Source organism: Artibeus jamaicensis, unplaced genomic scaffold (assembly GCF_021234435.1).
Source record: "Artibeus jamaicensis isolate MK-2021 breed Jamaican fruit bat unplaced genomic scaffold, CSHL_Jam_final contig_354, whole genome shotgun sequence".
Lineage (NCBI taxonomy): Eukaryota > Metazoa > Chordata > Mammalia > Chiroptera > Phyllostomidae > Artibeus > Artibeus jamaicensis.
In genome coordinates this window covers 19,998,223-20,013,310 of record NW_026521803.1, presented here as the reverse complement: position 1 = coordinate 20,013,310, position 15,088 = coordinate 19,998,223, and the positions used below count along the sequence as shown (strand labels likewise).

General features: G+C 44.4%; 1 protein-coding gene across 8 annotated transcripts in view; it reads right to left on the bottom strand.

The window, feature by feature from the left end:
* Positions 1–15,088, bottom strand: part of FHOD3 (formin homology 2 domain containing 3) — a 427,395-nt gene that overhangs the window by 93,558 nt on the left and 318,749 nt on the right. For 7 of the 8 annotated variants that reach the window (XM_053664320.1, XM_053664321.1, XM_053664323.1 and 4 more), the window contains one exon: positions 14,210–14,323. The exons of the other annotated variant lie outside the window; for it this stretch is intronic. In XM_053664320.1, the coding sequence (XP_053520295.1) occupies positions 14,210–14,323 (114 nt within the window). The remainder of the gene's footprint in view (positions 1–14,209; positions 14,324–15,088) is intronic. 8 annotated transcript variants of the gene reach the window in all.

Below are 15,088 nucleotides of genomic sequence, written 5' to 3'. Positions count from 1 at the left end.
TAAAAAAGTACTATAATAAAAAAAATACCAAGATTTGTAGGATGCTTCTAAAGTAGCATTATGAGGAAATTTATTGCCTTAAGTGTTTATATATTTAAAAAAGAGTGAAAATTTATGAGTGGTCAACTCCACAATTTGAAAAGAAGCAATGGAATAAATTCAAAGAAGACAAAGGAAGGAAATAAACATAGAAACAAAAACTAATGAAATAGGAAAATAAAGATTTATTAAAAATCAATGAAACAAGAACCTGGCTTATAATTTTTTGAAATAACTAATAAACAGACAAATTTTGTCAAAATTGTTTAAGAAAAAAAGATGTAAAGAAGCAATATTCGAGAATGACATGCAGGTAAAATTATAGATAGAGCAGAAATTAAAAAATGATGAGAAAGTGAGGGAAATTTTATGACATTTTAAGACTTCAAAAATGGATGATTTTTATAAAAATATATAACATCAAATCTGATTCAGAAAAAATAGAAATTTTGGTTAGCCCTATTAATGATTAAAGAAAAATCAATTAATCATCGATGCAGCCACATACACCAAAAAAGAAACAAACAAAAACAAAAAGTCCCTCTAGGCTCAGATTTTTCTAAAGTGATTCTACCACTCGGGAAGGAGTTCATCTTAATTAAATACAAAGTTTGAGAAAACAAATCAAAGGAAAGGTCTCCGACTCAACTTATGTGATTACTGTTACCATGTCACAAAACCCAGATGAGAAATAGCATGAGGGCAGAAATTCCTGTACTGATTGCAGTTAGGAAAACCACTGCAAAACTCAAACAAAATCCTGTGGGCTTGTCCAATGAATGCAAGGATATTTTAAGAGAGGACATCAGTGAGTGTCACTTACCATAGGCATAGACTGTAAGAGAAAATCCACGACTACCTCGGCAGGTGCAGAGAAAGCTTTTAACTCAATACCCATTTTTTTATAAGATTTTATTTATTTATCTTTAGAGGGGAAGGAGAAAAGGAGAGAAACATCAATGTATGGTTGCCTTTCATGCATCCCCTACTGGGAACTGGCCTGCAGGGAACCAGCCGGCAACCCAGGCATGTGCCCTGACTGGGAATCGAACTGCGATTCTCTGGTTCGCAGACCTGTGCTTAAGCCACTAAGCTACACCAGCCAGGGCCAATACCCATTTGTTATCAAAAAACAAACACATACACTTTTATCAAGCTTGGAAATAGAAGAGAGCTTTCTTCACCTGACAGTGGGTATTCAGTAAAGAAATTTTCTAAAACTATGGTAAGCACCTTCTGGACGCTGAAACATTCTGGGCAGCTTTAATATTAGAAATGATATAAGGATGCCCTACCATTGCTTATATCTGATGTCATTCTGGAGGCCTTAGTACACAAAGATAAGAAAAATACATACATTAACATCATTTCCTTACTTAACATGAGAATGCTAGAGCTTGTTTGAAATTACAAGAGTATTAGAGCTGGAGAAAGTGAACACTGTCCAGTCTTCTCAGGTGGATACTGTCACTTCTCCATGGACGCCTCTGGAAAGCGCAGTGCAGACCGCCCCCTGCCCACGTGGACCTGGCAAGGGCGGATCTCATGCGGGCTCTGAGGCCAGTGCACACCAGCGAACACACCTGCTCGCAGCACTGAGGACACGTGGAAGCGCTTTTCTCAGTGACTCCAGTTCTGAAAGAACTGCCAGCTCAAAGCACTGAGAAAAGGTTCTTCTTTTCCTGAAATAAAGCAAAATGCCTGGAGCAATTCAAGATCCACTCTCTTGGGCCCCCTAACACAGATCCCTGAAGCAAGAAGAGAGAAGTAAAGGGCTCCTCAGGGCTTATCTGTCCTGGATGCACATAAGCTGCTCTGGTTATACCAGAATCGAAGGGTATACATATAATGTTAATAAATTAAAGTTCCCTAGGTCTCCTGCTACCTAGATAAGCCCAACCTGTGAGAGCAAAAACCCTGGTCCTATAACTCCTGTTTCTGGAAATGAGCCCCCACCTATAACACCAATGGCAGAATGCATTCAAACCATACCAAGGGGGTATCCCAAATCATAACTTAAAAAAACCCAAATACCACCCTGGCTGGTGTAGCTCAGTGGATTGAGCACGGGCCTGCGAACCACACGATCGTGGTTCGATTCCCAGTCAGGGCACATGCCTAGGTTGCAGGCCAGTTCCCAGCAGGGGATGCACGAGAGGCAACCATACATTGATATTTCTCTCCCTCTCTCCTTCCCTTCCTCTCTAAAAGATAAATTAAAAAAAAAAAACCCAAATACCAATTTCAAACTAGCATAGTGAATTCTTCTCCTCATAAAGGCATCTTTAACAGATTTTTATCTTTCATGTTAAGTTTTCCAGGAAAATCCCTACAGTGATTGGAAGTTGCTTCACTATTTCTCTTGGCTCATCTGAGGACCAGCTATGATGTAAAGTAATGAGCAGAGGGTTTGGAACGAGAAAACCTGAGTGTGGCCACTCGCTTACCTTCTGAGGCTCTATTTACTTGTTTGTAAAAATGAAGATATTAAGATTCCCAACTCATGAAGGACCGTAAGATTTAAATGAGAGGTATGTGTGAGTTTGCTTGGAACATTTTCTTGGCCACAGTAGGCACTTGGGTTGGGAGTCTAGAGTCTGTAGATGCAGAGGAAGGCTGAAACGGCAGTCCCCAAGGCCAGATCTGGAATACGTCGCTGGTAGTTCCCAGCCTGAGAAACTAGAGTGGGTTGGGAGTTTGATTTGAACCTTCCCAACGGGGCCACCAGCTGGATCATCAGGACTGCATGCCACCCCAGAAGGCACCTGGACAGCTGAAGTCAGGTATGTTATATGCAAGGCAGCTGAAACCAAGTGAAGCCACAGAAGAATGCAGGTGGTGAGAGGCCAGAGGGTTTGCAAGGGAGGGATGATATACTCTGAGCGAGAACTGCAGTATTTATTCTTGGCCAGACCAGGCTCCAGGATCCACCCCAGAAATCCCATCTGGCGAGAGCTACTCTCTCTGGGACATCTGGAAGAGAAACTTGATTTCACTGAAATATGGTTGGTAATAAGAGTTAATATTTGTGGAGACAATATGGTGTGCCAATTATTTTAGATGAGAATGGCTCTGTTAATCCCTAAACCTCTTATACTAAGTCCTATTATTATCCTCTTGACAGATGAGAGGGACAGAGAACTTGCATTTAGAATGTATCTGGGCTTTTAAACAGGTGTGTCAGACCAGAGGCAGAGTATTGATCAGTGTCCTGCAGGAAGCTGAAGAGGAAGGAGTACATTTCATCTCCTTTAATGAGCTCAGCATTACTCTCATAAACCCCCATATTGGAAGACAGTTTGGCAGTTTTTTTTTTAAAGCTAAATATGCACCTACAATAGAACCTAGCCATTTTATTTGTGGGTATTTATTTAAGAGAACTGAAATTACATTTCCATACGAAGACTTGTACCCAAATGCTCATTGCCCAAAACTGGAAGCAACTCAAATGTCCACCAACAAGACAACAGATAAATTACAGTATATTTAGACAATGGAGCACTACTCAGCAATAAAAAGGAATGAATTGCGGAAATTTACAACAGAATGGATGAAGCTCAAAACCACTGTGCTCATTGGAAGAAGCCAATGCTTCTACAAGAGCACGCACTGCACGGTTACATTTATACAAAACTCTTAACCACAAATGTAAACTAATCTGTAATGATGGAGAACAGCATGAGGAGATGCTTGGGGTTGATGAACATGCACATCCTCTTGACTGTGGTAATGTTCACTGGCATCTACCACATTTTGCCGTGTATAATGTGTACTTTTTGCCCAAGTTTTTGAGGGGAAAAAAAAAGGATGCACCTTATACATGGGTAGTACCTGAAATAGCTTGTATCTATTCTTGTATTTTGTAATTATTTGTTACATAATTTCTTGTACCATAATGTGTTCAGAAATAAATGCTAAAATTCCTTTATGATACAAAGGACAAGTATCTAAATATAAATAAATAAATGATTGAATTAAAAAAAATTAAAACAAAAGATTTCTTTCCTGCAAGTTTGGGCCAAAAATGGTGGGTGCACATTCTACATGGCAAAACATAGTACATCAAAACCAATGTGTTCTTTGTATGACAAGTCTACTGGAAGAGCTGTTTTAAAATATGTGCTCCCTTGGTAGATCTGGATTAAGCAAAATCTTATTTGTAAAGGGAACAAATCTTCAGCATTTCTTATTTTAAAAAAATAAATTATAGTCTCTGGTTACATATTAGCAGAAGCCACACTAATTTCACAAGTTACCTGATATTCGAAACGATCACTTAACTCACAAATAGGTGACTTAATCTGAAGACCTAGAGTCAACAATAATAATGAAGTGGCCATATCCTCACAGCATGGCTTTGAAAGTGGCGTCACCTGATCTGTTGCTCGCAGAAGTGGTAACTGGGGGTTATGCCCAACTGAAATACGATAATGTCAGAATCTTCCTTCGCACCTTCGGGGCCATGTCCCAGCTCTCAGGAGGAAATGAGAAAACCCCAAGAAACAGGCCGCTTTCCTCCATCCCCACCGCTACAACCCTGGAGACATCTGCCATCAAAAACAGGCGTGTGGACTTGAGGCTTCCTTTTGCTTTCTCTCCAGCCCATCGCACACTGCTTCAGTGAAGAACTGAACCTCCCCACCATGGGAGGGCACAGCACGGCTCTCATGCAGCGGCTGGGAGACTGGTCCCATATGCCAATTTGCGTTCCTGTGCTAGCTCACGCATGAAGCATGGAGCCATTCTTCCGGCTTGGCGGGCCACACACTTTGGCCTGTCCACTGGCCCTTTTGCAGGCTCCGACCCTGGGCACAAGGCAGTTCTTGCCCGCTCCCTGTTACTTTCCACCCTCCAGTCCAAGACCAAGTGAGTCCTCCAGCCAGAAGGAGGTCAGTCCTCCCCTGTCAGAGTTCCAGGTCCACCCCATTTGGCTTCACATTTAAACCACTCTCCTGGCAGCTTCCAAAAGCACTGATTGCACCAGCACCTCCTGTGTTCCGTGGTTTCCAGGCCTGACTGGCCCAGACTAAGGCCCATCCTTTCCATCTCCTCACTTCCTCCCCACTCCAAGCCAACTCACCCCTTCACTGCACACTTACCTCTTCTGTAAACCATGCTTCTTCCAAACACATTCTCCCAACCCTTTCAGATCTTGGGATCATGTTTTAAAGAAAGACGTGAACTCACCCTATTTTCTCATCTCCCTCTGTGCCTTCCCTCCCGCACAGACCCTCACCTTCCTGGTGGGCAAACCTAGAGGTGAACCGCAGTTTGTCCCCCATTAGAGACTATGTACCCCAGGCATCTCACCAGAGGTGCCCCTCGTGAGGAGAGACCACCCGTGCCAGGCTCCCCTCTCTCTAGCTTTTCTAGGAAGCTTCACTTTCTTCAAATGTTTGCTGCAGTGGAAACTCTATATATAGCTGATGGTGTGCTTATCTTCTGCTCCTGCCACTAAAATGTAATCCTGATGGATGAAGTTCGGGTTAGGGTTGGAATTGGTCTGTGTTGGATTCCCACGCCAAGCACAAGGTTGGAATATTGTGAGAGCTCAGTAAGTATGTGCTGAATGAAATACATGAGTATGTAATATTTGTGAGTGTGTGTGCACGCAGCCCCAATAGCCAGGTTTCCTGTTGTCACTGGCTACGATGGTTTCGCACTGGGATTGTATACAGATTACTGAACGAAAAAGGGTAAGAGCAGGTACCTATCTTACAGTCTATGTGTGTGTCTGTCTATACACCAAATTTCTTCCAAATTCGGTCCCTTCCATGAGTAAAGCTTCTCACTGACGGCTGTGATTTGAGGCAAGGAGTGGGAAAATAGCATGAGAGAATAACTACATTTTTTGAAGGAAGAAGTCTCCCCCCACCTTCCTCTTTTTGCTGTGTAATCTTTATTCAATGTCAGTGCGGAGACCACTGCAGCCAATGACAATTGGAAAGCTGGCCATCGGGGGCTGTGACACAGCAGGGGAGATGGCACGTGGCTCACTTTACACCAGATAACTGTGATGTCTCCAGCTCTGTGGGTGTAAAAATTCCATCTGCACTCTGATCTGCAGTATTTGCACTTGTTACAGATCTCACCTAATTCTAACATTACATAGCACTGTTCTCACTTCCAAACAGAATTACCATACACGCCTCTCAACGTTTTGCTATGTACAACACTTATGTAAACAAGGGTGAGAGAACTGTCTAATTTAAACAAGAAATCTACTGGAATTTTACTTTCCAAAAGAAGAAACAGGATTTGGACAGGTTAGACCAACACTCGTGTGTTTGTTTCCCTGGTTATCAGACAAAGAGTGCAGGACGCAGGGGTAGGGAGGAGGCTGCGGAATCTCGTGCAAGAGACACAGAACTGGCTGTGGCCTGACAGTGAGGAAGCCCTACATTAGACAGAAGACAAGAAACATGGGAGCAGCACAAAGCGCTCCCTGTGAGAACAAAACACATCTTTACAATTCATGTGAGCATGGAGTCACCTAGGCAAAGACCTGCTTGTCTTAATAAAGATTTTCCCACAATATTTTAATAAAACGTCCAGTCCAGAAAGATGAACCATCTTCACCCTGTGGCTTTGTGGCACCCAGGTTCACTGCCATGTGCCACTGTAGGGTTGTGAGCCCCAATTTAGAAACAAGTGGATAGACTCGTAATGGTTCAAAGGGCTGAGAGCTGAAATAGCGGGATATGAATCTAAGAGGATGTTAGAATTAATTTTGTCCAAAGAAGTCAGAGGACTCCTACAGGACAGATGTTATCTATTTGGGTCTTAGAGGATGTGAAAGAATCGACTAAATGAAGAAAGGAGGAAGCTACACAAGGGGCAGAGCAAATAAGAAAGAAGGGGCCTCGGGAGAGCATGGTATGTCCGTGTGACATTCCTGTCAGGTTAAAGTACAGGAAGGATGGGGAGAAAGCTGGAAGATGCATACAGGACCCAAACGTGAGAGATCCTACAGGCGATGGAAATCAGGCTGGGCTGCATCAAGAGGCAGCTAGAGTCATTCAAGGTTTCTAAGCAGAAAAGGCCACCTGCTCAGATCTATATTTCAGAAAAGGATAGAAGACATATGCCACTGTGCTATATAGTCCAGGCATGACGTAGATCTTGAACTAAATCTATGGTAGAGGGAATGATGTGGAGGAGTCAGATTCAAAACATATGTGGGAGAAAGGATCTCTAGCATCTGCTGAGGACCCAGAGTCTGTCCCTCCTCCCTTCAACGGCCCCCGCCCCCGCCCCCGCCACACACACAAGGCAGAGGGCTGACACAGAGCCCAGGTTCCCTGAGGCCCACGGTTGTTTCATAAAACTGCCATCAGGGAGGCAAACCCTAACGGTGAGTTTACAAACTCGCTCTGTGGACTGACCGGTGCTTCTCCTCTGCACTTTGGATGTAACACCATCGGTTAATCAGGACCACATTGTGTCTTACAGGAACTCATCTTCTGTAGTGAGATTGCTATCAGGAAATAGCAGCAGGCAAGGAGGAAGTCCGATTGCTCCAGCGGTGGCAGCTGCTGAGTACAAGCAGCTCATGGCTTCCTTGTTTGAACGGTAGGGAATTGTTTGCGTAGGTACCCTTTACTTCCTCCTGGCAGTTGTGAACTGGACCATTAACTGTGATTACATAAAAAGACATGCCTTTTATCCCATTTTACATGCTGTTCAGGATTTTCTTGGTGATTTTTTAACAATCTACTTTGATCAATTTAAATGTAAAATTAAAAAAAAATTAACTACAGCCCCATTGGACAGTGGTGCTCCTGACTCCACTGACGCAAAATTTAAAGACTGCTTCGTAGATTGAGCACCAGAACACAGCCAGCAAGTGTTTGGGGTCCAGACAAGCACATGAGTCACACATTCAAAAGAAAGCAGTGATTTGAAAACCAGACAAGTAGAATCTCGATGCACAGGGAGATAGATACTAGTAAAGGCGAGAAATAAAACAGCCAAAGTCAACTAGAATGGGAAAACATGAGTACTCGGATTTGTACACAACAGACGGGTCCATGGGGGAGGAAAGCAGGGTGAGGGAGACAGGGATGGCCGCAAAGGACGTCATAGCCAGCAGTCCTGCCACGCAAGTAAGAACTACAAAAGCTAACGTAACTGAAAACAGGCAGAAATGCATGAAAATAGCAACCATCATTCCAAGGGCAGGGTGACTACACCAGTGGCAGACACAGCATTGATGGGGGTCACAGGAAGTGAGAGCCCACCAGGGGGAGTGCGAGCTGGGAGGAGAAGCCACCACTTAGCATGGTAGGCTCCCCCTCTCCCGGTCCTAGCTTCCTGGTCCGGTTTCCTGAAACATTTCCGGGCTCTTTATTCCAGCACGGTCTACATCCTATGAAACTCCGCAACAGCAGAGGACCAAATAGCAGGTCTGTTTCAAGGCAGCACACGATCTAGTCTTACTCCAAAGACCAGTAACTGAATGGGACGGACGAGTGCTGGGAGGAAGGAGAGCTCCTGGTGGCTAGAGTGGTGGCCCGGAAGGTGGACCCCAGGGAGAGAGGAGACATGTTCTCAAGGAAATGGCCTGAACACACAGACACCCAAACACATCCTTATTCCTGTTGGTATATAATAAGTCGGTAGGGAAAGGATGGCTTATTCAACAAACGATATACAAAGTGAAGAAACTGAAGTTGGATCTTTGCCTCACACCATAAGCCAAAATAACTGCCAGGTAGAAAGAATATTTAAATGTGAAAATTGTAGCTATGTACATATTACAAGGAATGATGGGAGAAAAGGCTTTCTTCAGGAAGAACACAAACCCCAGAGGACAGAAACATTAACACATTTAATTCCTCAAACTGACATTTTCTGCATGGCAAAAACAACATGAACGAAGTAAAAAGACCCACGGCCGCAGAACATCAGCGCTGCTCCTACAGCAGCCTGTGAAGAATCTCTCTACAGCAGCAAGGAATAGACAACGCCTTGACCGTGAACCAAAATCTCACAGAGCAGCCACCCCTGAAGGCTGCTTTAGTGACATGCTTCAGTGGTCCACTGCTTCAGTGGACATGTGAAAACCTGCTCAGTCCACTCACAGCAAGAGAAATGAAAATGTGAACTGTAACGACACACAGCTCTTCAGGTGAGCGAGGGCTGACATGCTGGGTGACCCCCTGGCGCAGCCGATGGTGGGCGTTCTCGCACACTGCGGCGGAGAATCAAAACTGGCACAATTGTCAGAGAGAGCAGTTTGGCGAAAGTCCATCAAAATTTGAAATACACAAACACATGGCTTACTAAACTGGTGTCTAGGAATTTATCCTAGAGATAGTCACACACGTGTAAAATGACACAGACAAGAATCACACTGCGGTACCATCTGTACTGGCAAAAGACTGGGGCCTATCAGTGTGGGACTTGGTGTACCAGATAGCACCCAGACAAAAAGGGGTGATGAGGCTATTAAAAAAATGCAACCGCTAGCAGTACTTCTATGGAAAGAACAAAGATACATATTTTAAGTGGAGGAGCAGGACGCAGAATAGCTTGTGAAGTTGCTACTATCTGTGTAAAGATATGACAACCAGGTACATCAGGGGGGCCCAAACTTTTGGCGTCTCTGGGCCATACTGAAGAAGAGTTGCCTTCGGCCACATATTAAATGCATTATGACATGCGATCATTAAAAAATCTCATAATGTTTTAAGTAAATTTATGGTTTTGTATGGGGCCGAGTTCCTAGCTGTCCCAAGCTGCATGCAGCCCAGGGGCCACAGGTTAGACGCCCCTGAGTTTTACATGTGCTTCTGTGAACATAAGATATCTCTGGAAGTTTACGTAAGAAACTGCTAAGATCAATTGCCTCTGGGAAGGGTAGCTGGGTAGAAGGGAGCTCCACTTTTACTCTTTCTCATCTTTTAAATGTTATACTGTGTGTACAGGCAAAGCCTATGTAAAGATTCATAAAATGCAATTTAAAGTTTCACCCTCTGTTCACCCTTTATGACTCCCAAGGGGAAGTGTCATTACTTTTATCTGGCCTCACAGTCTTCCAAGAAGTAGGAAAAACTCCACTCACATGACTAGTCAAGGCAGCCAACTTCCAAACTCTTTAAAGGGCTCTTGACATTAATCCATAAAACAGGTGACTGTCACTGACAGTGAACAGTGGCACTATTATAAATAGAGGAGAACAGAATCAATGCATAAGGCACATACTGGTCCTTCAGATTTCCACACAGCATATCCCCGAGGAAGCCTGGCCCCCTAATATCTAAGCCTGAGGTTCTGTCAATGTGCTCCCACTGAGCACTCAGCATGGTCACCTGCTCACGTCCCCCTCTCACTGTGCGGGATGGGCCTCATTCCCGGTGTACTCTCAAGCCCCTCACAAAGACTGACTGCCCCAAGCACCTTCAGTCCCAGGCACAGACTTACTGTCCCCTCACAGTCACTCTCTAACTGCTGTCACAACAGCCAACAAGCATCCAGCTGCCTCTCTGCGAAGGCCCACAAGATGAAGATGTCCCCGCAGGGATGGGAAGGGAAGGCCAACTGCCCTTCCCAACTTCCCAGAACCACATGTGGTGTGATTACTGTTCATGTGGTATATTTACTGTTTGCTTGTCTATTTGTTTCATTTGAATACTTGAGCATGAATGGGCAACTATTCCTGTAATTATGTTTTCCTTTAAAGAGGAAATATTTAGAACTTTTCCACTCAAAAAGCACATTTCTCGAAATTGAATCATTTAAAAAGCCTGCTTTCATGACACAGTTGCATCTTGTATTCCTGAGGGCCTTTGCAAATAATTCTGGTTTTTCTGCTTTGTTTTGGCACAAGTCAAGTTCCAATGTCATGAACATCAATGCCACATTCGCTGTTTCTAAAAGAGAACACAATAAACGAAGCTGTAACAGGAGACATGGGATGGATTCTTTTTAATTCCCCTGTTTTGACTTAATTTTGTATACTCTTTCTTCAGTTCTTTTCTTGGTCAGTTTATCATTCCAAGTGTTACTAACATCCGACGCACTAACATGCTTGGGGAAGTCTGGAGAACTCTAGTTCACACTGATGCTCAGCAGTAATGTCAAAGTGGCCGACCTGCCCAAAGGTGTGTTTTCGTTGGCCTGGTTTTCCTAGAACTTCTGAGAAGTGAGCCTCATTTGCAAACCAAGGGAACGAGGTTCTACAGCTCCTGAGCACTGCATGGTGCCCTGGTGCTCTATTTGGCAGTCAGGGATACACTGGCTGAGGATCTGAGTTCTCCTTGCAAAAATGCAACTATTGTTCATAATAGTTCCATGTCTTTCCTAAGGGAAAAAGGTTTTTCTTCTTGGTTTCAATAAAAGGTGGATATTGTATAACATTTAAACAATAAATGTTACATATTCTACTAAAGTACATACCTCAGTAAAAATAATTATGTAATTTAAGTGAGCAGAAAACACTTGCAAATGTGGAAGTAGACTATGGGTGACAACCAAAGAATTCAGTTGTCAAAGATGAAAAGAAAAAATTAAACTGTACAAAAGCATATTATCATAAATGCACCTGGCATTATATGCTTGGGCGACAGAGTAAAAACATGATTTGGAGGTGAGAACCCTCTTACTCTTCTTTTCTAGAACAGTCCCAAAGCATAAGCTAGCAGGGTGTGGGTATGCAGGGGCGATGCAGCCAGGCCTGGTAGCTTCCTGGTCTGCATGCTGAAACTGCACATCTAGAGCTTCCCATGATTCATTATATGGTTTTTCAAACCCAGGGGCATGATAGTTGAAAAAACATGCAAATGGAAAAAAAGCAATAGACTCTTCGAAGCTGCTTTACTCACTAGCGGATACAGGGGATGGCCAAGGAGATGAACTTCCTGCGGCAGAAGTGCACTGTGAGAGGGGACAGGCAGCTGAGAAGAGCCTGGTGGCATTGCGGTTCCCTGGTGACCAGGTCTCAGTGCACAGAGCTCCCCCAGAGGGCTTTCCTCCGTGCCTCCTTCAAGCCGAGGACAGCCAAGTCCGCATGTCCCCACGAGTAATACAGATCCCTCCTCACACCTTGCATGCCCCAAGATGAACATCTCCACCCTCAGTTTGCTTTTCTTGCAGTATCTTCTGTCTCAGTTCCTTGCTTCTAACATCCACATACAAACCTGACCCCTCACTCCCTCCTCCGCTTCCCCTGCTCCGACCCTCCTGGCGGCAGCCAAGCCTGCCCGAATCCACTTCTCCCCTCAAGCACCTGGGTCACTGGCCTTCTTGGGCACGGTCATCCCTCTTGGACTCAGAGGCAGCTTCTGGTGGCCCCTGCCCCTGCTGCCTCACCCCCCTAGGTCCTCTTCATTGATGCGTCGAGGACATCACCAGCTGCTTTAAAACCCATACAGTCCTGGGCTCACAGGATGAAGACCAGCCTCCTCCCCGGGACACTTCAAGTGCTCCTGGGCCCAGCCCCACTCCTCCTCCTCTAATTTCTCCCCCAGGAGACACTCAGCCAGACCAAGAAGGGAAGGAGCCACAGATGGGAGTCCTTCAGGAGCCTGTACTCCTGGACCTTCCAGCTTAAGCCTGGACCTAGGTTTCTAGGAGTTGGGAAGAGGGTGGAGGCTGGGGTTTTGCCTTTAGGACCTGGGAGGAACTTCCCCCTAAGCCCAGGACTTCAGAAACTCACAGGCCTCCTATCCTTGTAACTTCTCACCTCCAGAGGCCTCCAAACTGTTCCCCAACCAATAACTGTTCCCCACCCCAGTGCTCACCGCAGCTCTGCCATGTCCAGAGTTGGGCATTGGGGAGGACGCAGCCAGAGGCGGAGCCTACTTCCCTCTCCCGAGGAGCTGGCAGCCCCACAAGTATGAGATGTCTGATATAGTTAGTATTGGTCACACCCTAACATTCCTCACTTTAGCCCCAAAGCCTCCATCCCATATGACAAGGATCTTCTTTATTAGTGACATCTCTGGGAACACAGGCAACCTCAGCTGACCCCAAGAAGAGGTGCCCTAGCGTAGAGGACAGAGGGTGTCTTCAGGGTAACCACCTCGTCACCTCATTACCAAGACCTGAGCCTGAACATGCCAAGCCAGGGCCACCCTGGGCAGTGGAACCTGCAAGTTTGACACAATGGGCCTTACACAGCATCTTAGAAATTAAGAGTGGTGGGTGGCCAGGCAGTCCACGTTGGACAGCCCTCTGCCCGGGCTGCGAGGTCTTGCCTGCCGCACACCCTCACCAAATCTCTCATCACCAGCAGCACTCAGCCACACACTTTCCAATTCATGGGAGAGGATCGGCATGCAGAGTGAAGAGCAGATTTGTTTTCAATTCAGGATCTGAGGCAAATGCTCCCTGGGAATTGCTTATGTCTAGATGGCTGATCAGTTACGAGATCCAGGATATTACGTTCATCATCATACACCATCACTTTCCACATGGTGGGGTTCACGCCGCACTTTTATGCACACCCCTCATCTGCTCATCAAAACCACCCTCTAAGGTAAGTGTTGGCATAATTGACATTTTACCCTCTTGGATGAAATAACTTCCTAGTGAGTTGGAACCCTAGCCAGGCTTCTCTAACTCAGCACTCTTGCCATATAAGGGTAGCTGTTCTTAATTGTTCTAAAATTACAGGTCTTACCTTTTCTTCTTGTAAACACATCCTTGGCAATCACTCGCTTCTAGGAGTAACAGTAAGTTAATTTCTGGTGGTCTAACACTCTTGCCAAGTTAAATTTCTTCCATGGACCGTATCATTCTTTCCTCTTCTGGTAGGTCCTGGATCACACCTTAAAGGGCCCACTACCTACTGATTTACATAGAGTTAATCATTTAAAGGTGAAAACTGATGTGTATAAGAACAGTTGCAGAGCTTATGCTAGATCTAAAACATTTTTTTGAGGGGTGAACCAAAACATTCACATTTAAATGTTTGAGGAAAATATTCTTATACTTCCTATTGAAAGTGGGTAGAAAGATGAAACAATAATAAAATACCTTTAATGCAATATTTACTTACTAAATAGTGTGAAAGAAAGAAAACAGTCTTGCCTTTGGGCTATGTTCTGTGATGGAACATACATCAGATTCTACTTTCATCTATACTTTTCCTTTAGGTACCGTAAGCACACAGATACCCTTTACTTGAGGACCGTGGAGCCACCAGAATGCTTCTTATGACACCCACCTTTCCGGCCTGGCCTCCTGTGGGGGTGAAGCAGATGATGCGCAAGTGGTAGGCAAGGCGGATCCAGACGAAGGCCTTGGAGAGTGAGAAGAGTGGTTGCCAAAGTTGTTGTATCTAAAAGGGGATTTGATTGGGGGGGGGGGGAGTGAGGGGAACAGAAATGAGTACGAGTCAGCAAACAAGTACCAGCAAATTACCTTAATTTTTGCAAGAAAAACGGGTCTGCAAACACTAACATCATTAGTGATTGTGCTAACTTAAAGAAATTCAATAACTGCTCTGTTTTGATTATTTCTCTGTAGAGAAGGTTCCCAAAGTCTCGTATCATTAGGCAGCAGGATTTATGACAAAGGGTTTAAATAAGATGCTCATATTTCCAGTCTTTTAAAATGTAGTCAAGCTGTTTGCTAGCATAAATTAGAATCCAAATTATTTTCATTTGAGTCATGATTTTTCTTGCCTCTCCTGGTGGTATAATTAGCATTAAATCCAGCAAAGATATGTAGAAAATGCTAGATGATTGGCTAAAGAAACATCTTATTAAAAATTCTGCTTTAGATATTTCTGAATCAATTTAATTCATTAAATATAATCTTATTGTGGGGCTGGCAATCAAGAGTAAAATGTTCCCAGGCCTTCTGGATTAGCCTGCTGTGCAGAGGTGCAAGTATCCATGGGTTTATTCAGTGTTTGCTCAGTAAAATTACAGCTTTTATCATTTGCTTCTCCGACAAGATTCAAGATTTGTAAAATTCTGGAGTTTTCTTTCTTTTTCAGAATAAATGTCCTTTAGCAGTTTTATTCAGCCATGTTCACTCAGAGTATTCCCAGGAAACAAATCACTATTTGAGCCCCTGCCTGGAGGTGGACACTGGTGAT